General features: G+C 40.3%; 1 protein-coding gene across 1 annotated transcript; it reads left to right on the plus strand.

The window, feature by feature from the left end:
• Window positions 1–11,896: 11,896 nt before the first annotated feature.
• On the plus strand, window positions 11,897–24,730 carry LOC309393459 (vertebrate ancient opsin-like; the record flags this gene model as incomplete). The annotated part of the gene is made up of 5 exons (XM_081955731.1): window positions 11,897–12,263; window positions 15,086–15,296; window positions 15,383–15,500; window positions 21,973–22,212; window positions 24,551–24,730. The coding sequence occupies 5 exons, from the start codon at window positions 11,897–11,899 to the stop codon at window positions 24,728–24,730; spliced, it is 1,116 nt and encodes a 371-aa protein (XP_081811857.1).
• Between the last annotated feature and the right edge of the window lie 427 nt (window positions 24,731–25,157).

A 25,157-nucleotide genomic window follows, 5' to 3' on the forward strand; every position in this document is an offset into this window, starting at 1 on the left:
AATTTGGGGGATCCTTACATGCTTCTCAGCCGACCAGAGGTTGGAGTGGAGGTAAAATTGTAGCCCTACTCTATAGCATGAAGCCTTTTAGCCACTTTGAATAAACCTTACCGTCCCAGGAGGACAGCCAAGACATGAGTCTGAAGAAGGAAGGCACCTCTTAGCCCCTTCCTGGGATACCTAATCCTATCACTCAGCAAGCAGTGCTGAGAAGGGTGGAGGATGAAGCTCAACCCATGTGGAGAGTGCTTACTGGAAAAGGTGAAGAAGATGTCCTCATTTGTGACCCAGGATAAGATGGAGTCTCCTTCTGCCTTTCTCCAAGGAGTGTTGGAGAGCAGGGTCAGGAGGGGAGCACGGCCACTTTATTGGGAGAGTTGGAATATGAGAGAACAGCAGGCCATAGGATTGTTTTCCCAAGTGTGGAATGGCTAGAAAACTGTCTAATCCACAGCCATGGTCAGGTAGGCAATTCCTGAGAAGTCATTCTGGATTTTAAAGCTCAAAAGTGTCCTGAGAAGGTCTGCAGAACTTTTCAGGCATTTCAAATACTGAGTTTTATTATATATTTATATAATCTCCAGGGGCAAAAAAATGTCTTCCTTCTCTAAGCATCTCTCTAATATTTCTTAGAAAAGGTTGGTCCCGCTTTGTTAGAGTAACATTGGGGTTTAAGTATTGGTAGTGGTACAGCTAAGTAAATTGAATGGAAATCTTTGTTCAAATGGCCTTGTGTATTAGTTGCAAAGTATCTAACACAATCAGCATTCCCTTCTCCTTCACAAATTCCACAATTCTATGTTCTTAAGGATATTACTTCCCGGGTAATTCAATTTCTCTAAAAGTCAAGAAATAAGAAAAAAACGGCACAAAGAAAAAGATTTCCACATCAATAGTTTTTTTTAAAGTGTATTTGGTTTTTTAAAAAAAAATCACTTAAATTATACTAACACTATTAATACAGGACTAACACATAGTTGATATGAAAACAATTGCTATTTTCTTGTAGGAAATGATATAAATAGTTATATGTAAATAATGGGACTCTCGTGTGGAAGAAAAGATGGTTCTGAATTATAGCAAGTCCTTGTTTAGTGACTGCAAGTGGGACCAGCATTTCAGTTGTTAAACAAAACAGTTACTAAGTGAAAATCTCATGACTGTGCTTAGGATTTTACCTCAGTTTTTCTTTGCTTCTTGTTACTTCCTTCTGTTCTTTCTTTTTCTCTTTGAGGACATCTTGGTATGGAATAAATAAACAAGAGAAAATAAGAGCAGAAGAATATAGGGAAGATCATACTGTAATTGTGATGACTGGTTGCTACATTTTTAGGGCTGTAATAACTTTGAAAGTCATTAAACGAGGCAGTAAGTGAGGCCTACCTGTACCTCCAGGCACTCGGGTCTGTCTTCTTGAATCATAGTTTGATTTGGTTTGCGGTTTCTCTTATCACTCTGCAATGGAGAGACCTGATCTTGGCCAAGGTCTTTGGCCCTGAGAACCTTGATGTACTCTATCCATCACTCTCTTTGTCTTCCTCTCTTGCTTTCTCTCCCTCTCCAGTTTTCACTGTGATGCCACATTCCCAGGTAATGCAATTCTTTTTTTATCAGGTCATTTAAAATGCTATTTTTCCAGTCATCCTTGCAAAAGTCATGTGTCCTAGGCTTTCTTTCCTGCAGGAATGGTTTTTTTTCAAGCAGGAACTTTCTTCACTATTTAACACCAAATCATAAGGATTTGTATAAGGCAAATTATATAGAGTTGCTACCCCAAGATTTCCAGACACCCAACATTTCTTAAATATGCTGTATTGATGAATAGGCCAGAATGCATTATGGCACTAAGAGCGAGTGGTTCAGGCTCAGGAGAAAGAGTTTTGTCTGGGAAAAACAAAAACAATCCATTTTGATCCAAGCTGCATTTTATTAAAAATTGAAAATGATTAAAAGTAATATTTTAATATTAAAATATTTAATTTGTTCTTTGTAAAAGTAGTTTTAGCTCTTGCCACTTGAACAGTTCATGTGTTACAAAATCTAATACATCAATAAAAGAACTGCAGTGAATAAAATAGAAAAGAATGGAATGGAGTGGAATGGAATAGAATAGAATAGAATAGAATAGAATAGAATAGAATTCTTTATTGGCCAAGTGTGATTGGACACACAAGGAATTTGTCTTTGGGGTATATGCTGTCAGTGTACATAAAAAAAATAAAATAAAATACATTCATCAAGAATCATAAGGTACAAAACTTAGTGATAGTCATAGATTACTAATAAGCAATCAAATCATACTAAAAAACAACTCATACTAGGAATAAAAATGGATGTCGATAGAGAGGCGAGGAAGATACTTCTGGATGGGCCACAGATGACAACTCATTCTAGAGAAGTTAAAATATAAATTGAGTTTCATGTGGGTTTCAATTTCACTGAGTTACAGAGTTGGTTTTAAGGATACCGTATCAAATGCCGTATGCCCTGTACTCTCATGTTCTGCTCGAATTCTCTCTTAATAACAACAATCAAAAATGCACAGACATACATATAATAATTTTAGTAGATCTAACATCCACCTTAAGATTTTTAACAGGTTGACCTTCAGTTGATTAATTAATCACGGACATTTAAACAAATAGAGCTGCCGTACAAACCTAGTGAAGATACCTTTTGGAAAGGTCTTGAGAGAAGGTGGAGTTATTTTCTGTTGTGAAAAAAACCTACAATATAGGTCACCACATTAGTTCTCCATTCTAGAAATACAGGCCAGATTGAAAATTGTGGTGCCTTCCTCTATATGTCTTATCCTACATATTCAATGTTCCAATCCTACTTAGAAAGTTTCTGCAGCTGTTGCATTGGAATACAGAATAGTTCTAACAAAGCAGCACCTTGAAGACTTCAAAATAGAACAAACTTTTCTGGGGAACAGGTAACTTTTGAAAAGATGTTGCTGTTGATCTGGGTTCTTCCAGAGATGGGTCTTAATAGTTTCAGCTTCCATAAAACATCCCATATTTTATCGCCAAGCTCCTGTCCCACTGATATAAAACCTGAGTTTATATTCCAGAGACTTCTGCCTTGTTCATCTTATGTTTTCTTATTGCAGAACAGATGAAATAAACAATTTGTACAGAAGGCAGGAATTTACTATTATTTTCCCAAAGAAGGAATATTGAGGCTTAAGGTGGTCTAGGAATCCTATTCTCTGACCCAGAGGCCTTTCACTCAAATGTGCTTTATTGTGCAGTAGTGGAGGCCAACCTTGTCTGTCCTTGGAACTGTGCGAGTTCAACTGCATAGCATTGAGAACATGGTTGGAGGAAGTGCTTTAGCCTAATTTTCCATCACAGGATTCTGTTTGTCCAACTGCGTCCAGCAACCAGCCATGAACAGTCTGCAGGATTGAAACAGCTCCTAACTGTATGTCAATATTTCCTTGAAGAGCATTCCTACTGTCATCTCTCATCCAGTTGATCTGCAATGTTGTAATGAACATTTTCTTCTCCGTTTTGTTTTTGTATTATGTGGGAAAATCCATCTCCATTTTTAATGAATCTGATTTGGAGTCAGTCCCCAAGGCCTTCTGGGAGAGCCAGGGGTTTATCAGTTTCCACAGTCTACAGTCACAGAGAAGAAGGGACTGACCTATTCTTCAAAGCACTTGAGGACCGGAAAAGAGGTAACAGGTGGAAGGCTATTAAACAGAAATCCAAGCTAGAACTAAGGAAAAACCTATTGACTGAGAACAATTAATCAGTGGAATGCTTACTTATGGATGTTGTAGAAACTCTGGGGTTTTTAAGGAAGAGTCTGGACAGCAATTTGTCTGCAATAATATAGGACAGGCCTATCAAACTGGTAGCCTCCAGACTGGATGCATCATGTGCAGGCCACACCCACAAGCAAAAACCCACAGTGACACCTCACATGATACGATTGAGTTTGTGGTATAGGTTCTCCTGCTTAAGGAGGGGATTGGACTAGAAGACCTCCAAAGTCCTTTCAACCCTATTACTTCTGTGTTCTAAAATATTTTTGCTTTAAACAGCAAGCTACAGGTAGTCCTCAACTTACAACTGTTCATTTAGTGACTGTTCAAAGTTACAACAGCACTGAAAAATATGACCTATGACCATTTTTCACACTTACAACCTTTGCAGCATCCCCATGATCTTATGATCAAAATTCAGATGCCTGGCAATTGGTTTGTATTTATGACCATTGCTATGTCCTAAATGTGTGCTAGTTGCCAAATGCCCTTAAATGGGATCACAGGGGATCCTCGGCTGACAAAACTTTGCTTCCCAACTAGCTTCCAGCAAGCGAAGTCAATGGGGGAAACCAGATTTGCTTAATGTTCACATGTTTCACCTAATAGCTGCAGTTTACTTTTCAAGTGTGGCCAAAAAAAAGTAAAATCAGGCAGGACTCACTTAACAACCACCTTGCTAAGCAATGGAAATTCTGGCCCCAATTGTGGTTGTAAGTCAAGCACTACCTGAACCTCAGTGCTTGGAGAGCTGCATTGATGGACAATTGGTTCCTGGTACAATTCAAGATGCTGTTTGCCACCTTCGTGATCAGGGGCTGACTATTTGCAGGGTCGTCTTCTCCCATTCCCACGGCTTGCCTGATCCAATCAGGTGGGCTCTCTCCATATTTTCTCAGAGATTGTGTAATAAGGACCAGGAAAGCCTACTTTTCAGTTGTCCTCCAATATCCCTCCTGATATTCAGAAAGTCTACAGGTTTGGTTATTCCATCAGATCTCATTTGCATGATGAGTTGGCTTTTTTTTGGTTTTGATTCTGTTTACCTCTTGATGTGTTTCGAATTAATGAGTTGTATTTGTGACTTTGCTGAACATGTTGCACTTACCTTGTTTATTTTTTAACCCAAATTGTAGATTTGTGAAATTGTATGACACTCAGCATTGGTCTGATGGGAGAGTTTTATATGCCCTGAAAATAAGTAAATATGCAAGTAGAGCACAACCTATTTAACATAACTAAATTCAGATCAGCTACTAATCCAATCAAATCTTCATTGGCTGCACACAGTATTACTAATCAAGTCAGAAATCATTATTCTGATTCACCGAGGGCCTTCCTACTTTTTCCCAGGAATTTGGTAATGTACCATGATGCTTTGTAGCAATAGAATACTAGTAAGATTTTGTTACCTCCTTCCAATTGGACAAATAAAGTATCTGGCATCCAATTTTAGTCACCACAATGTAAAAAAGATGTTGAGTCTCTAGAAAGAGTGCAGAGAAGAGCACCAAAGATGATTAGGGAACTGAAAGCTAAAACACATGAAGAACAGTTGCTGGAACTGGGTATGTCTGGTTTAATGAAAAGAAGGACTAGGGGAGACATGATAGCAGTGTTCCAATATCTCAGGGGTTGCCACAAAAAAGAGGGAGTCAAACTATTCTCCAAAGTACCTGAAGGCAGGACAAGAAGCAATGGGTGGAAACTAATCAAAGAGAGAAGTTAAGGATAAATTTCCTGACAGTTAGAAGAATTAATCAGTAGAACAACTTGCCCCCAGAAGTTGTGAATGCTACAACAGTGGAGGTTTTTAAGAAGAAATTGGACAACCATTTGTCTGAAATGGTGTGGGGTTTCCTGCCTCAGGGGGTTGGACTAAAAGACCCCCAAGGTCCCTTTCAACTCTGTTAGTCTATTCTATTCTATTCTATTCTATTCTATTCTATTCTATTCTATTCTGTTCTGTTCTGTTCTGTTCTGTTCTGTTCGTTCTGTTCTGTTCTGTTCTAGTCTAGTCTAGTCTAGTCTACCCATACAACAAGAGCAGCATATAACTATTCTAATTATCCTTACTATCTTTACTAGTAGCATCTGGTGTAGTTTCTAATCTGTTGTGACAGGTGTGGCTCAGCTGGTGGGGGAATCAAAGTTTTTACTCAGTGAAAGTGCTGAAGGAGAGATACTATGTCTGTATCCCCTCCCAATGCTTTTTTTTGCGTTAGAAAAGGTAAGATGGCTAAATATTTAGTCGATTCCCAAGTATGCTTTGCAGCACATGTTGCATTGATTGCTTATATATACAGTGTAATCTTCAATTTGATGGTTGCAAAAAGCCTTTAAAATAATTTATACATGTGAAATATAATTAATCTATGTAAAACAAATGCAAAGTTTTAATCAAGTCAAATGTTTTAAATTACTTCTGGATTAATTATTCAATGTTGGATCACTTTTCACTTTTTATCCCAAAGGTCCTTTTTGAAGAGGCAACTGGACTTTCTGGTTTTTCTTTGAAGACGTTTTGCTTCTCATCCAAGAAGCTTCTTCAGCTCAGGACCTGGATGACTGAGAATCTCCATAGACATTTTCACTTTTTAATACAAGGCAATGAGAAGATGCACCATGCTTGTAGTTATCCTTTTTACAAACTTTTTGTTAATACATTTTCTTGGGATTTTGGCAGAGAAGGGAAAATGTTTCCCTGCATCCTGTTAATCCAATGAAGACTAACACTGCACTAAATATTAAACAAAAAATAAGCAAAACCTTTGCTGCATGTGATGCATTTAACGTGCCTATTAGTTGGGTCCTTAATCTGCTCGACTTTATGCCCAGTTAATGATTTTATTCCAGACTGGTGTCATTTGCAATTCTGTTGATTACCCACAAGCTTCTGGAACTGGAAAACTTCCAGTTAAGAGATTCTGATCACTGAATTTTGGAGGGGAAAGTGGAATCTGTATGAGGCAAGTACTGCCACCTGCTGATTATCATCCTGAATTGCAGACACCTTACAAAAAAACTGATAATTTAACAACCTTCCTACAGAGGTTTTGTGGGATTGCTTGCTGTATGTCATATCATACATCAGATATCTCCAACCTCCCATGTAATGGCATTTACTTGGTCTCACTATTGTTCTGCAGCTTTTAGCAAGTGGTTTATTTCCACTAAATTAAAGGAGAACAAAAGAGGTTGCTTATGGTCTATTCCTTTTATACAGTAGATTATTTTTCTGGATAAAAGGAAAACGTGTCTTCCTCCTTTTCCTACGAAAGAATACTATAATGTTAATCTCTGGAAGGGAGAAATTAAGCAGGTGTAGATTTCTTGACCGTAATAAATTAAGTTTGTTTTTAACAGTATGTTCTTTTTCATAAAGAAATATTTTGCTGTTGTTAACCTAAAACAAATTACTACTTCTTCTGTCTTTTATATGTTACTGTGAAAGACAGAAATCTGGTGAATGTCGACATTCACCGGTGAATGTCGACATTCACCGGTGAATTTCAACATTCACATAGTCGCTTGGTGTATGTCCGAAATATTTGCTAAATACCCTTATTTATGACTTACACTAAATACCTAACCCTAACCCTAACCCTAACCCTAACCTAACCCTAATCCTAACCCTAACCCTAACCCTAACCCTAACCCTAACCCTAATCCTACGTATTTGGTATGTGTTGACCTTCACCGGTGAATGTCGACATTCACCAATTTCTGTCTTTCACAGTAACATATATATCATTCAGTGTGTTGGTTAACAGTTTGTTTATTTTTAAATACCTTCACAGTTTGATCTTGGAGGTCTTCATGCTGAAGTGTGAAATAGAACAATAACTAATACAAGTAAGTTACTGTATGGAAAAATACTGCCGTGGAAAATGCTTCTATTTCCTATTCCAATCAGTCAATTAATTTTGCCCAATTCTGGGCTTCAAAATATAGATGATCAGGTCAAGCTTTTAGCAATTGCCTAAACCAAAAATAGTTTTTTTTAAGACTGATTCTCAGAGTTTTTAGTAAGATTTGTTAAGATGCATAGAATGGGGTTACAATAATTCTAGCAGCTGCATGATCTTTGGTTTAGAACCATTATATCTCCATATAAATTAGGGTAGAAAGATCCTGGCTTTTTTCCCTAACAACCTTATGACAATCTGTTGGAGAGATAGTTACCTTCACTTATAAGGAGGATATTTACAGCTGTTTTAAAAAAACTGTTTCTTTCATTTCTATGGGCATAGGAATTGACTTCATGAAAAAAATATTTGACCTTATTCTGAGGTGCAAATGTGAGTTACGTATTTTAATATACAAAAAGGAAGAGCACAAAGGGATGGGTTTGGGGAAGAGTATAAGGATATTATATATAGGATACAAGGGCACATTGAAGGGATTGTGTGGTGCACCTGTAAGTCACCCTTCAGAATCTCGTATCTGAAACAATATATTTCACATGTGAGAGAAAGACCCAGCTGGTACATGGAGTTCACCTATCCTAGGTTGTTGCCTGTTTAAGAAGTCCTCAACAATTCATGGTGACCAGAAATGAAGATTGCTTAGCCATCATTAAAAGCTTTCTCAGCAGCACACCATTAACAAAAAAAGTCCAAAATGAAAGATCTGGTAGCTGAGCCAGTCAGATGCTACCTTTGAGAATTCAAGACCAGTGAAAATCTCACCATCTTGCTTATTCATCTTAACTGGATGAACATTTCCAAATGTAGGAACTAATTAGCTTATTTGTCCTCTGCTTAGGTTTTAACGGCAGCCTCCTCATTAGTGATTTGTATCATTTTAGAGTATCCAGCATAGTTTTGTAAATATTATAGTAATGCTGTTTCCCCAATGGCTGGATTATGTTAGAAGAGGGTAGAAATTCCTAGTGAAGAAATGGCCAAGATCTTATTTTAGAACTAGCTGGCTGTTTAAAGTAGCTGGAAGTTCAAGTCTGTGACAGGGAACTCTTCAGCACCTTGTGACCTACAGTACCAGCCACAAAGATAGATAGGGAAGAGATTGGCTAACTCCCTAAATCTCCATCAATAGGATATTGATGGAGATTTAGGGAGTTACCCAATCTCTTCCCTATCTATCTACCTGCAAGCTCTTTATCTGATAGATTGCTAATCTGAGCTCACTTCCTTCTGTCTTTCTTCTTAGGTGTACATGCATGAACTCCATGCAGTTGGACTCTCTGCTGAGTAGGAGGTAACTAGCTTGGTATCAGGCTTAGCCCATCTCTATAAACCAGTGGCCCCCAATCTTTTGGGCACCACGGACTGGTTCCATGGAGACAGGTTTTTCTGCGGACCGGAAGGGGTGTGGTTTAGCAGGCTGCCTGCATCTTGCAGATGGGGCTTTCCTTGTTTACGCGGCCCAGTTTCTGGCATGCCACAGAGTGGTGCTGGTCCATGGATCAGAGGTTGGAGACCCCTGCTATAAATTATGTCCTGTAAATACATCTCCATTGAGGCTATAATGATAAAATCTGATTCATTAATCATTGCTCAAGTCAAACTCCTGGTCTCAGGAATGTTGTCTTACATATTTGAATGCTTCAGTCTCCAATAAAGGTGTATGAGTTGCTGAAGAAATCTTGATAGCGATGGAAGCAGAGGCAGCAGGAGGATTGTGGAGGAGAAAGAAGCCGGGATGGCAGGGAAGTGGCAGCCAAAGGAGGGCCTTCTAAACTTGTTTGGATACATGACATATATTCAACATCTGGTCTTTTGCCAACTGACTTTGTAAATTAATTTTACGTAGTACTCTGAAATCAACAGAGTGAAGGACAATTCTGATACGCATTAAGACAGAGATGCAATAGTCACAGACGTCCATGGGTGTATTGACCAATATGTGATCCCAGAAAGCACCCTAAAATTATAAGCTTTCTGGAAACACAAAACAAATAGGATGCTTTTTTTTTATAGTGTTTCGTCAAGTCGATATTCCATGCTTTTTAAAAAAATAACACACAAACACACATGCAAAACATTCTATAGCAATTTGAAAACCATCCAGACAAGAAATTCTGTTCATTTGGTTTGCTTTAGAGATTTGTGAATTTTGAAAAGCAGATCAGAAAAGAATTAGATGTGAGCTTCCTGCAGAATTGCTTTTGACATTCTATAATTTCATTCTTTAATTCTGTAATTGTCCACTAGAGGTCTCTCTGTCACAATCAACAGACTTACTGTAAATATAGTCAGTGTTGAGAGAAAACTTGTGGACCTGAATTTTTTAAAAAGTTAGATGCCACAAACTTTTTTGGCCAACCATCCACTTGATCAAATGGGACGAAGTAACCTATATGAGTTGATGAAGTGGATCATTGCCTAAAAGGTTTATCACTTAATTCCAACCTACTTGTTCTTTACTTGTTCTTATTTATTTGTATCATTTATAACATTCTCAAATATTTTCTTATGTCTAATTTCTCTTCATTCTTCATTCCCAAGCTTTTTCAGTCACTCAGGATTTTGCGCATCTTTTTCCTGAAAACTCATTTTTGTTCTTTTGTTCAGATGAAGAGACAAAGGCTGTGAGTTCAGATGAAGAGGCAAAGGCTGTGAGTTCAGATGAAGAGGCAAAGGCTGTGAGTTCAGATGAAGAGGCAAAGGCTGTGAGTTCAGATGAAGAGGCAAAGGCTGTGAGTTCAGATGAAGAGGCAAAGGCTGTGAGTTCGCCAGGAAAGGTCAGCTGAGTGGCAGGAGAAAACAAGGTAGGAGACCTGGGGTATGTAAATCAATGCTGGAATTCACCTTACTGCACAAAGCTAAGATTTTAGTAGCCTCTCTTCACTGTGTAGCCTAACAGCCGATAGAAAAAATGATCTTTCTGGCCCCATTATTGGCCCCATTCAAAGAAGATGGACTGCATGGAGTGCATTTACTAGCAAGTGCTTGGTTAATGTGGGAACGAGGAGCATCTCCTGTTTCAGCCATGTGACAAATTTTTTAGTATTATCGAGCGTCGTAGGAAGGTGTGCAAGAATCTAAAATACATACATTTGAAATATGTTTCAAAGAAAGTAGCATTGCAACTAGGAACAGTTTACAGACAAGTCATAGAAGCAACTCTATAGAAACTCGATTGCAGAAAATACGACTTCAGCAGCAGAGCGGTCAATGCCTGGAATGCATTACCTGACTCAGTGGTTTCTTCCCCAAACCCCCAAAACTTTAACCTTAGACTGTCTACTGTTGACTTCACCCCATTCTTAAGAGATCTGTAAGGAGTGCGCATAAGCGCACCAACGTGCCTATTGCCCCTGTTCTAACAACCACATTTATTCTTATCCATTTCATGTATTCATAATCCTGTATGTACTTATATCTATTATCTTATATATGCTTGACAAAACAAATAAATAATTAAAAATATAAGTGCCATCTTCTTCTTTGCCCTCATTAACTCTGTGGCTATGCTGCAGTAATTGTATTAAAGAACTGCAAAGTTAGCACGGTCATTAATATGACTGATTTATCAAGGATGTGCATCCTTCCAGAATAATTCTATTAGTTAGAATGACTTGGTTACAGGACTGGAGAAAAAGAGGACAGGGAAAAAAAAGGGAAATGCAGCCATTTCTACTATGATGCTCCATTAAAAACTACAGCTGCAGTTCAACTGTGAGCATTTGGTGTTCATGTATTAAGAGTACCAGAGTTTGAAACTATAAAAGCAAACAAGTCTCTGAGATTTGGAGGAGAAGCAGGAGGAGAGACCCTGGGAAAGATTACTGCCCGCTTCTATCTGTGGTTTGTCTGTCTCCATTGGATTAGATGCTGGTGGGGCCATCCCTGCAATTCTATGCCTGGCATGAAAGAGTCAGATGCCGGAACCCCACTGATCTTTCAATCCTGACTGGTCCGGAGGCAGCACAGTTGAAAGAGAGAAAACGAAGGAGAATCAGGCTGTTTCCTTCTGCTTCTTTGTTTTGAGTTGAAGCCCTTGGAAGTGCTGAACATCTTTTCACAGGGAACTTTGTTTTGCTAATGTACTGAATGTGATTTTTTTTAAGGGCAAGCTTCTAGAGAAACTATTCCTTTTAGGAATAAAATCTGTTTCCTAATATTACCTGCTCTTCTGAGGTAAACGACAGAAATGGATGGAGCGAGGAGAGAATCTGAAAATGGGTCTTTGCTGATAGATGCCTCCTCACATTTGTCACCGGTGGATCCCTTCTCACAACCATTGGACTTCATTGAATTCTGGAATTTCCATCTACTCTCTGCTCTGATGTTCCTGGTGACCTCCTTGTCCCTGTTTGAAAATTTTATTGTCATCTTCATCACTGTTAAATTCAAACAGTTGAGGCAACCTCTCAACTATGTCATTGTGAATCTCTCCGTGGCTGACTTCCTTGTATCTCTGCTTGGGGGAACAATCAGCTTCCTAACTAATCTCAAGGGTTATTTTTACATGGGCCACTGGGCGTGCGTCCTGGAAGGCTTTGCGGTCACGTTCTTTGGTAAGTGGAAAGTTTGTTTTTTTCACAACCTTTAGAACAAGTGGCATTTGCACTTTTAACTTCTGCAGTCTGTGTGGTTCTGGACCAGGGGAAAGGAATGTGTGTGCACAATCTACGAACTTCACAGTGCGTATACAGATGGCATTGGCTAATACTGCCAAGCTGGCATTTGCTAATGCTGATGGTGACTATTGAACCGTACACAAGATGATTTCTTGGTAACTGCTTTCATTTCTGAAACAAGAGAAAATTACATACTGTAAGGTAGCCCTTTTCAATATAGGCTAGTATTTATAGAGATGTCTCTCTTAAAAGGCTGAAGAAGAAAAGTTTTTTTTTGAAGAGGTGGGAATAAAACCCACTTTCATAATAATATAATTTGAAACGATCATGGTAAAGTGGGTCTCCTTGTCAAATAACGATATTGTATCCCATGGTAACTATAATGTTCTTATTTGATCAAGTACTGGTCAGTTAGTTTGTGTCTGAAGTTACACATAAAAAACAGACTTGGCTATCAAATAGATCCTACGTATTTTCCAATCAGCTTAGTATCTTTTCTAGCAACTAAAGTTACTCCCTAGGTTAAGTTTAGTAAGCTGTTCTGCTTCACTATCCATAGTACTGTTTTAATCAAATTATATTTGATTAAGATTAAACATTGGGCTAACCTGTGTTGTACATTAAGTCTTCTTGGAGTGAAGCTTGATTCTTGGTGACTTAATGGACACATTCTTGTAGATTTCTTGATAAAGATATAGAAGTGATTTGCCACAGTTTTCTTCTTTATCTCTTTTTCAACTTCCCAATCCTCCCTTCAAATACTGTCCAGGGATAATTACCGGTATACTGTAGAACTTCCCTGCTCAATAATAATGCATATTATGCACAGGTGGTTTTTTTAAAAATTGAAGTATTGAGATATTTAAAAAGAAATCTACAATTCTATGTACAGTAAGTAACCTGACCAAATTGTAGGGAAACCTACTGAATTCAGCACATTCTATTTCTATGAAAGATCCTTCATCTAATCTTGAGACCTGATGTTGCCAACAATTGAGGGAGGAGGAAGCTCCGGAGCTGTCAACATTGGGAAGAAGGGCACCCAGTTTGCCCAGTTAGTATCTGTTGGAATAGGACTAGGCAGTGATGAAACATTGCATTGTTTTGATGTCAATTGTGGCCTCTTGTGAATTTACATGTGTCATCACAATATAAGCGTAAGAGTGGTGTGGTGGCCTAGAGGTGGAGCTGTGAGTTCGATCCTAGGTAGAGCAAATATTTCTCTCTTTGGGCATGTTGAGAATATATCTGCTGAATATAATTCCGCATTGGCAACAGGAAGGGCATCAGGCCAGTAAACACACAGCTCCATTCAGTTGCCCAGCACCCCACAAGGAATTATGGTGTCATTAAAAGACGATGATTTTAATCATAATATAAGCATAAAAGAATGGAGTTTTTGTGGTGATATCACAATGTGGGTTCTATCATTTTGGAGCCATCACAATTAGGGATGCCTATGATATTCTCTATGTTCTCTTGTCAACAACATGCTCCGTTCCATCAACATCATTTGATGTCATCAGACAGGAAAGTTGATAAGAGCAAAGATGTCAGTAGACAGGGAAGTGTGTCTAAATATTATGGGGGGAGTTAGAGAAAGAACATTCAAAACAAAGATTCAATTTTCAGTGTCAGTCCTTTCAATCATTACTGTACTACTATTCTCAATCCTTGGTGTAAAGCATCTGTGCCTGAACGTCACTGAACTCTATATCACTATTGCACTCTGGGAGTCATGCAGGACCAGGCACAAAGGTTGAGCTGTATACCTTCAAACAGTTCACATTCCCGACAGCCACAGTGTTTTGGAATGAAGCAACAACACTATTTGAATGCTCTGATATTGGCTTTCAATCTTTGGATATTGTAAACTGATTTGTATCACAACTTTCCATGATGAAAATCAAGGTGGATTCCATTTCTTCCCATTGATTGTAGTGATCCTAAGACACATTTGTCCCCAAATTGTCCAGAAAGCCTTATGGCCAAGAAACCTGGATCAGTGGCCAGACAGGATCTTGTATTAGTTTTGGGGAAAAGCCAAGGCTCAGGACTAAAGAAACATGCTTTGGGTGGCCAAAGTTGCAGTATTATTGCTGATGTATTCAACTAGGCTTGAGCAAATTTACTGTCTGGTATTCTGGACAATAACAGCTCTCAGTCTCGATAATATATTGCTATGTCAGGAAGAGACGTTTAGAATAGATCAGGGGTATCAAACTCAATTTCATTGAAGGGAGGGCCATATTCAGTAATGGGATTCAGCTAGTTTGCACCACTTTGGGAGAACTAGTTGTTAACTTTCTGAGCAGTTTGGTGAAGTGGTTGTTTGAAGAAATCATTAGGGCAGAGAACCGGTTGTTAAATTATTTGAAACCCACCACTGGCCGTATCAGGGTTGTGTTTGACCTCGGGGTGGTGGTGGTGGAGCGGGCAGGCCAGAGTAGGCATGGCCAGCTCAATGTCACTCATGTTGGGAGTGCCTGTGGCAGCCCAAGTGCTCTGGCAGTGAAAACGGGCTCACAAGCTCCGTTTTTGCCTGCGACGGCTTGCTGCAACCTGCCAGAAAAAAAACGGAGCTCAGGAGGGTCACGCTGGCCCAAATCTCGCCCCCAGGCCTTGAGTTTGACACCCCTGGAGTAGATGGTCCTATAAATGGAATTCTGGACTTTGGTTTCCTTGCTGGAAAGCTGGCCTTAATTGAATAAACTATGGTCTATTCTCTTGCTCTGTAACATATCTTATTCTCATTACAGGAATTGTTGCGCTCTGGTCACTTGCTCTGCTTGCATTTGAGCGCTATGTTGTAATTTGCCATCCCCTGGGAAATGGGCACTTCAAGGGGAAGCATGCTGCTCTAGGAATAGCCTTTGTGTGGGTTTTCTCCTTGATATGGACCATCCCTCCAACAATGGGGTGGAGCAGCTATACTCCGAGCAAGATTGGGACCACTTGTGAACCCAACTGGTAAGGCAATTCAGGGAAGCAGCCTTTGACTAACTACTTTTCATCTAACAGAACCTAACAGGTTTGCTTGCATCTGACTTTTATAGGTATTCTGGAGAATATAACGATCATACTTTCATTATTACCTTCTTCACCACTTGTTTCATAATGCCCTTGTTGGTTATTTTGGGATCCTATGGAAAACTGATGCGGAAACTTAGAAAGGTAGGTACAAATGTTTATAACCATAGAAATATATACTGCAATATAATTTATTTTATTTATAATAAATTTACATGCCACCCATCTCACTATTGACTCTGGGCAGCTTACAAAATAATGATGCATTTCAAGGAATGGCATTTTGTGTTAAGGGGAAATATTTTAGCAATGGTAAATATGTAATCTTTAATATGTCATCCTTGGAAACTAGGACATCTATGGTGCCCTGGATAATATTAACCTGCCTTCAAAGTTAAATATAAAGTTTATTTTATTTTATGAATTAAATCTCAGGCAAGTACCAAATCAATGGACAATTACAGTGACTTCACTGAAACATTCTAATATTATTTTCTATTTTCTAACTGCTTCGTTTCCTTTGGACTCTACAAAACAATTAGAATATATAATTTAATATTCTTTATTGTGTAATGAATACACTCACCTGTTTAAATAAAGAAAAGCCAATAATATAGAATTTGACACTTTCGATGTTATATCGTTTGGTTGATAATCTGATAGAAAGTGGACTCTTTTTTCAGCAGAAGAGTGAACCAAGACACAGAGTAAACGCAAGAATAAACACCCACCCACCTACTCACACTGTATATGAGGGGTGTCAAACTCAATTTCATTGAGGGCCGCATCAGGGTTGTGTTTGACTTTGGGGTGGGGGGATGTGGCCAGCTTGACATCACTTGCCTTGGGGGTTTCTGCAGCCCAAGTGTTCTGCCAGTGCAAATGGGCTCCTGAGCTCCATTTTCAGATGGGATGGCCTCCTGCAACACTCTGTCAGCAAAAATGGATCAGGTGTGGCCCTCCCAAGCTCTGTTCTCACTGGCAGAGGCACCTTGGGTCAGTCCTTCACTGTTTCCAGAATGGCCCCCCCTCCAGGTTAGATCTAAGCCTGGGCCTTGAATTTGACACCCCCTGCTGTATATGTTTATGTACAAATGTACACAGACAACAAAGCAGCTAATGATAGTATGCATCTATTGTGTTGAAGGATGATGGATATTTTCTCTATGGCAATAATGGAAGTGCTAGATATTATTCCTTTTATACTCCACTTTTTTCAGGCTAGTAATTTTGTGAGTTCATACAATCCTATCTGATGCTAGCAAAGCAACATTTTGGTGCTGCTCTGGACGATGCATACTTGCACAGAAGTTATAACTAAATCACAGAAGTTCAGAGAGTCTCTCTGAGGGAAGATGGACAAGCGGATCCTTGCCCTTCTCCCCAGCAGCATAAAGAAATGCCCTTTATTCTTTTAAACCACCCCTAAGCGCTCCTTTAATTATGAACCTTTCAAGTCAATTCACAAAGAGTATCAGACAAAAGCAAAATATAAATGGGATGGGAAACCATACCGATGGAAGTAGTGAAACAATTCTTCAACGAGCTAAAACCATAATATATTAAATTAAGTGTCCAGGTTAAAAGAATTTATCTGCCTTTACTGATGCACCAACAGAAGGATCCTTTTTCACAACCCTCAGAGGGATAGAAGAAAAGATGGATTTTATGCCCCCAGAAACGTTTATATAACGATTTATGTTGCAGGATATTACTGTATAGAGTAGAAGCACCGGAAAACGATATCAATATCTCACAATGTTTCTGGGAATCTGTCAAGAGTGACTAAAATTTAGGGAGAACAATTCTTGTTTTCATGTGATCTAATTTGTTTTTCTTCTGCTTTGCTGTTTGGAGCACATTCCTACGCACTAGCAAATTTTGGCTTCCTGCTGTTTCAACCCAGTCTTCTTCCCTCACAGTTTCTCTGGAATTTTCAGCTACTCTTTGAAAAATCAGATTTCAAGTCGGAACAATGATTAATGTCCTTTCTCTTTCCAATCAAACAAAATATTTGATTGTAATTTTCATTTCAAATGCAGAGTAAAGCAATGATTTTAAATGAAAAGTAATAGAACACTATGTGTGTGTACTCTCTCACTCTGTGTGTGTGTGTGTGTGAGAGAGAGAGAGAGAGAGAGAATCAATGTAATACAGATAGTCCTCAACTTATGACCACAATTCAGTCCACAATTTGTGTTGCTAAGTGAATTTTGCCCAATTTTACAACCTTTCTTGCCACAGTTGTTATGTGAATCACTACAGTGAAGTTCATAACATAGTTGTTATGAGAATCTGATTTCCCCATTGACTGTGCTTGTCATAAGGTCACCAAAGGTGATCACATGACCTGGGATACTGGAACCGTCATAAATATGAATCAGTTGCCAAGTGTCTGAGTTTTGATCATGTGACCATGGAGATGCTGCAGCAGACACAAATGTGAAAAATGGTCATAAGTCACTTTTTTCAGTGCTGTTGTAACTTTGAACGGTCGCTAATGAACTACCTGTGCATATATTTTACCTCCATGGACTTCAGTGGCTTTTATTGCCCATATTAATATCCTGTTAATATGCTTAACAGATGAGAAATCACTTACCACCCAAATCTTGCTGAATTGCAACTCTAGCATGCATTACCATTGACCAAGCTACTTAAGGTACCTGGCTATTGCAGTTCGACAAAGCTATAGGGTTAACTGCATCCTTCATTGCTGGTAAAATGGAAGGCCAGAAGATGGAAATAAATTGATTTTGTTAGATACTTGTTCTAACTACAGTGGTTTCCAACAAGGTCCTCTGTTCCGGGGGGAAACAGAGGCTTAATCCTATTGGTTGAAGGGTCTGACAGCTCCCTATAAAAGAGCTGCTGTCAGACTCAGCCTTCGCTGGATTGTTCTCACTTGTTGTATTTAATAAAGAGCTGTTGTTACCGTTAAACTTGTGTATGCCTATCCATTACCCAATCTAGCAACGAAGGTGGGATTGTAAGGCAACTAGGCGAACCAAAAAAGAGAATAGCAATCCAGCAAGTACATCCAGCCCGGAGCTCAGCGTGGCTTCGAGCAGCCATTTTTGAGCAGCAAACTCAAAACGCCCTCAGAACACAAAATGGCCATGCAGGCCCACCGACTCCATATCACCCAGTCACCGAGCACTGGGATTTGTACATGCTATGATTTGACTACTTCCTCGAAGTAAACGACCTAATGGGCCTTTCTGAAGGCTGCAAGAAGAACATGTTCCTCGGATACTGTGGCCGGGAAGTGTTCGAGACGGCGAAAGACCTCTCTGAGCCGACACTGCTGCAATCAGGCACCTGGTCCGTGCTCAAGCAGACGCTGAGGACCCACTATGCCCCCAAGCCGTCCAAGCACCTTCTCCGGCATGAGTTTAACATCAGGAACCAGAAAGAGGGCGAGTTGATTAATGAGTATGTTGCGGCGCTTCGCAAGGCCGCAGCATACTGCGAATTCCGGGACCTGGACGAGCTGATTCTGGACTGCATAATTTGTGGCGTGCGGGACATTAACCTACAGAGGAGGTTACTCGCTAAATCTAACCTCACTCTGCAGATCACCTTGGACGAAGCCAGGGTGTCCAAATCAGCCATCAAATCTACTGAGACTGCAGCGCCAAAGCGCTCCACAAGACACGTGAAAGAGTACACACGTACATCGTGAGGCTGCAGAGCCCAAGAGCTCAGAGGGCAAGGAAGATGACAGCTGCCCCATGCACAGTAGCTGCGCCCGGCCGGCGTGCAAATTGAAACCGCATCTCCCGCCTTGTGCTAGCTGCCGAGGAGACCATGCCAGATCGGCTTGCCATTTCCGCTAAGGAGTGGGAGCGACCTCAAGCACCATGGTCTGGGGTGCACATTGACTTTGCTGGCCCAGTTCACGGCCAGACATTTCTCATAGTTGTGGACGCCTACTCGAAATGGTTAGAGGTAGTCCTGATGACCTCCATTACAGCAGAAGCGGTCATCAAGGTACTACGGAGACTTTTCTCCATGCACGGCCTGCCCGACATCTTGGTCTCTGACAATGGGCCCCAATTCATGGCCATGCAATTTGAGACCTTCCTAGCAGCTCATGGAATCAGGCATGCCCTGGTCATGCCATTCCATCCGGCCTCCAATGGTCAGGCGGAGAGAATGGTGAGATCTGCAAAAGAGGCCCTCTCTAGGATGGGCCCGGGAGATTGGCAAACACAGGTTGACCACTATATGCTAATTCAGCACATCACACCCAGTGCCACTACAGGGAGAAGCCCCTCCGAGCTTCTCATGGGTCACCAGCTAAGGTCCCACTTAGACCGGCTATACCCCAATTATTCTGCCACATCGTCCCCAGACTCCACAAGCAAGATTCGGATATTTAGTGTAGGGGATTCGGTATACACCCACAACTATGCCGGGAGAACTGTGGATTCCTGCCATGGTGATAGGCATCACTGGTCCTTGCTCTTATATTGTAGAGCTCGAGGATGGTCGGAATTGGAGAAGGCACGTTGACCAACTCCGTGGCCGCCTCTCCAACTCCACTCTTAGACAACCAGAGGTAACTGCTGCACAAGTTAGCCAAAGCCCTACCCAAACGGAGTAAACACTCACTCCTTCCATGGCCAGCTCAAGCCCGAGGGCACCGGGAAACCTATCTGGTTATGTTGCAGGCCTGCAGTGAGCTCCGAGCGAACTGGCTCTAGAAGCTCTGGCCGTGGCCTGTGAAAGGTTCCAGGATCTTCCACCAAGCGGAGCTGCGGAGCAAACAGGTCCGTTCGATCTGTCTGACAGCTCCCTATAAAAGGGCTGCTGTCAGACTCAACCTTTGCTGGATTGTTCTCACTTGTTGTACTTAATAAAGAGCTGTTGTTACAGCTGTGTGTGCCTATCCATTACCCAATCTAACAGTTTTGGATGCATTTGAAACACTAAGGAAAAGGCCTTGCATTTCCTTCCTTCCTTCCTCCCTCCCTTCCTCCTCCCTCCATTTTTCCCTTCCTTCCCTCCCTCCCTTCCTTTCTCCCTCCCTTCCGATTGCCTCCCTTTTTTTCCAATTTACAAAAGCCCAACTATCTGATGGATTTATGCCAGGGGTGGGTTCCTGCCAGTTTTAACCTCTTCTATAGAAGAGGTTCCACAAATCTACAGTGCCGTTTAGAACCGGTTCCAGCTCCCTCCCCCCACCCATCCGCATGTCATCAAGATGAAGAGCGAGAGGAGGAGTTCTGGGAGTTGAAGCTCACAAATCTTAAAACTGTCAAGTTTGAATACCCCTGGGTTTTTTTTTTTCTAAAGGGTTAGGGGTGCAAGTGTCTTGTAACTCGACAGCTTCAAGACTTGCTTGCTTCAAATGCCAGAGTTTCTGAGCCAACATTTTGATTGCTAAGCAAGAGCGTTGTTAAGTGAGTTTCACCACATTTTACAAGTTGGCCATTCTCACCTGGTCACATGGCTGGCAAGCCTCTCCCACAAAGCAAGCCACACCTACAGAAGAGGTTCTAAAAAATTTTGAAACCCACCACTGATTTATGCCTAAAGCTATAGAAAGGTTTAGTGAGAATTCGAACCTGAGCGTTCACAACTTTTGCTTGACATTTTAAGCAGTAAGTATTACCAACTCTGATTCATTTCTTAAAGTTCCCGTGAAGTCTAAAATCACATGCTAAGGATTCTTCAGTGCATTATCTTACATTTGAAAAGGACCTTGGAAATATCCAGTCCTGCTCAAAGAAGTCTCAGTCCTACTTAATCTTCTCATAGGTTTATTCAGAACTAACCCTGGTCTGTCTTTATGCATTCTGGCAGATTTATGAAAAGTAACATGAGGAGTTGCAAATTTCAATCACTTATTATTTTTAATTGCATTAGGATTGAAGCTACATATGCACTGAATTATTGATTGTTTTGCATTTAGTGCTATGTTGTTTTGCCTTGGTTGATGATAGTCATCTTAATATCCTTAGCTTGATCTATTCTGGCCCTCCTTAAATTTTGACATATAGGCCACAATCTGATTTAGGTTTTGCAAGTAAATGGGGACTAATTTTCACTTGTGCTGTTTAATCCACATTTGCAGCAGGATTCTGGGCCAAAGCCCTCACTTTGCTAGCCCACTAGATCAAGAGTGTCAAACTTGATTTCATTGAGGACCACATCAGGGTTGTGTTTGACCTTGGGGGAGAACCTGGGTGGCTGTGGCTGGAGTGGGCGTGGCTGGATGGGTGTGGCTTGGTGAGCGTGGTCAGTTCAATGTCACTTATGTCAGGGGTGCCTGTGGTGGCCCAAGCCCTCCGCCACTGAAAATGGGCTCCAGCTTCCAAAACTCCATTTTTGGCTGCAATGGCCTCCTGCAACTCTCTGTCAGAAAAAAACGGAGCTCAGGAGGGCTGCGCATGGTCCTCCCGAGCTCTGTATTTTCTGGCAGAGGGTTTCAGGAGGCCGCTGCAGCCAAAAATGGAGCTTGGGAGCCTGTTTTCGCTGGCGGAGGCCAGTCCTTCGCTGTTTCCAGGGGGCTTCCACGGGCCAGATCTAAGCACCCTGCAGGTCGGATCTGGCCCTCGGGCCTTCAGTTTGACACCCCTGCAACTAAACATTTCTCTTTCCTTTCCAGGTTTCAGACGCTCAAGGCAGATTAGGGCCTGTACAGAAGCCAGAAAGACAAGTTGCCAGAATGGTGGTGATTATGATCCTTGCTTTTTTAATCTGCTGGAGTCCATATGCGGCCTTTTCCATCTTGGCCACCAGCTGTCCCTCGATTGAGCTGGATCCTCGCCTTGCTGCAATCCCAGCCTTTTTTTCCAAAACAGCCACAGTTTATAATCCAGTCATCTATGTCTTTATGAACAATCAGGTACTGGTGATTAAGAACATAAACCCTTAAGAATCCATGAAGAAAACTCCTACTTGGTTTTCCTGTGTATTCTTTAAATTAATGAATCTGACTGACGGCATATTAACTTTCAGTTCTAAAGAAAACAACTATCATTTAAAGGGGCTTATTAATGGACCAGGGACTAGTGACCCCAGTAGTGGTGATTTAGATTCCAAACACTGGGCCTCGTTCAGTTTCACCCACTTATTTTCCATTGTACATTTAGTTGCATTTAATTTATATTTTGAACATATTTGAGTCACTCATGGCTGTTTACCTGTTGCAAAGCACACAGAGAAGTTCCCTGAGGATGGGCTCCAGCATGAGTTCAAAAACTCACAAGACAACACTTCTGGTCTTGGTGACTGACACAGTTCGGATCCTGCAACGTAATCCTGGAACATGTCTATTCACCTTCATTTGCTTACTTCTATTGTATGCTGCTCTTATCTTATTTGGCAACCAACCTTAAACAACTAATGCACAGTTATCATGCATGATTGAAGCCTATTTAATTTATCACATGCTTTTGCTAAATCCACACGCATACCCTTTTCGATTCATTTTTGACCTGTATACCTCCTGCCCAGCACAAAGCCACACTTAACTTTCCAAATGTGGATCCCCATTGTCTATTGTATCTTTTCATTGTGTCAAACGCTTTTCTAGGCATACTTCACAAACTAACCCTACAATAGTTTTGCATTCACTTTTGCATTCACTCTCTCCTTATACACACTTTCAATAAATTACATTCCATAAGCAAATACACTCATATTTTCAATATCATCCAATTACAATATCAAAGGTGGGGAAATGGCCCCTGTATTACTTGTGGACTTCTGGGAGTTGAAGTCCACAAATCATAAAGGGGCCATATTTCCCCTTCCCTGAATTACATGCAGCTTTAACGTTCATCACCCTCTCATCATTTCCCTCTTGAACATATAGCTACATTCTTATGCAGTTTCAACAATATATTTTTCCTACAATCTCTTGTTTTAGCCTTTAATGCCATTCTTTTGGTTGGGATCTCCTTGTTTAGCCTTCTTCACCCATTTCCAAACTTTAAAAAAATATCCATCAAATACTCTTTTTTATTATTGATACCCTTTCTTATTCTTTATTACAATCTTTTACACCTGTGCTGTTTTCTATATACACATTATACATATTCTCTCATCATTTTTTCAGCATTCTCTTATAGGCATTTTTTTTTCATCTATAAACTTTTGGGTTTGTCATTTTTTAAAATGTAACTCCATATTTAAATGTAAAGCCAAATGTAACTCTATGGCAGTTTGTAACATAATTCTTTCAACTCTCTTCCAAGTAGATTTCATTTTCCTTTTCTTCTTTGAGAGATTAATCTCATATTTCTCATAGTTTCTTTTCCTTGGTCATTCTAGTTTCACTCTAGCTTCTGTCACTTACCTTTTTTTTCCATATCCACAAGATGGAGTACAGTTGCAACAGTATACTCTGAAATCATGGAAATAATTTTCTAGCCAAGAGTTGCCTCATCTGAGGCAGTAGCCTTACATGGTTGAAGATGTTCCACGTTGTGGAAATCCCCAAACTTCCAGAGATGGCTTTGGTTGCATAAGCATCTAGATATTAGGGATCATTTTGGCAGTTATGGGCTACACTTCAGAAAACTAACTTCTGTTTAGAATAGTCCATTGTTTCCCAACCTTGCCAGCTTTAAAATTTTGTGGATTTCAAAACTTTTCCAACTATAGAATAGAATAGAATAGAATTCTTTTTTGGCCAAGTGTGATTAGACACTTTATTAAAAATCCCAATATCCAGTCCCAAATTGACATTTTTCATATTCTAGTTTCCAATAACTAATCATGTCATTGTTATGGATTTTGTCTTTGGTGCAAATGCGCTCAGTGTACATAAGAAAAATAAAATAGAATACATTCATCAAGAATCATAATAAGCATGAATAACAACAACAACAACAACAACAACAACAACAACAACAACAACAAGTCCATGCTTGCAAAGCTGAAAAGGTTGAGAAATAATGGAATACAGTGGATTGTTGGGGCTGCATGGCCTGGAAGCTTAAACCATTTAATGCAACAGATCACACATTTCTCCTTCTGATATCCCTTTCTTTTTTCACAACTTCCCCCTTCTTTCTCCTTCTTTATCCCTGCTAAACATGGTGCTAGTCACTCTTTTTCGGCCTATATCAATTCTAATAAAGGGCTTCTGAAACAAGACTGAGGACTTTTTAAAGGTATTATAAACATTGAGTTATTGATAAAATATTGATTGTAACCGTTTGTTGTTTCATTTTAAGTTCCGGAAATGTCTAATTCAGCTGTTCCGGTGCAGTGGACAAGAGACCGCAGACACCAACATGAATCAGATTTCAAAGAGAAGAGTGCTAATGCGTACCAAAATGGGTGGCGAAGTCTCCACAGTCGCAGCTGGTGTGACTGTCTTCAACCAGAGAAATGAAGAGGAGAGACGTAGCTGACAATCTTTCGCTTGGCTCTCCATTTCGGAAAGCGAAATCTGTCCGATGTGGCTATCTCACTTCCTTCATTGTGGATGGAGTCAGAATTCTACCTTCCTTTATCATTTCCATTCAAAAATGGCAGGCAAGACAAAAACAGATAAGAAATAATCTTCCAACAGGATTTATTACAGCATTTAACTGACATCCATTTGAGCTGTTATCTATTTCCAGTTTGTTACAACCAGACTAACTCCAGCTATTCGGAGGCAGCTTTCTGTAGTGGTTAAGGTGCTGGTTTGGAAGCCAGGAGAGTATGTGATCTAGGCGGGTGGTGGGATTCTACCGGTTCACACCAGTTTGGGCAAACCTGTAGCTCTGAAGATCAGCTGGGAGCAAACTGGTTCACTCCCATGAGCAAGTGGGCCCACCCGCCCGCCCGCCCCTG

The sequence above is a fragment of the Natrix helvetica genome (assembly GCF_964273705.1).
Source record: "Natrix helvetica genome assembly, chromosome: 5".
Lineage (NCBI taxonomy): Eukaryota > Metazoa > Chordata > Lepidosauria > Squamata > Natricidae > Natrix > Natrix helvetica.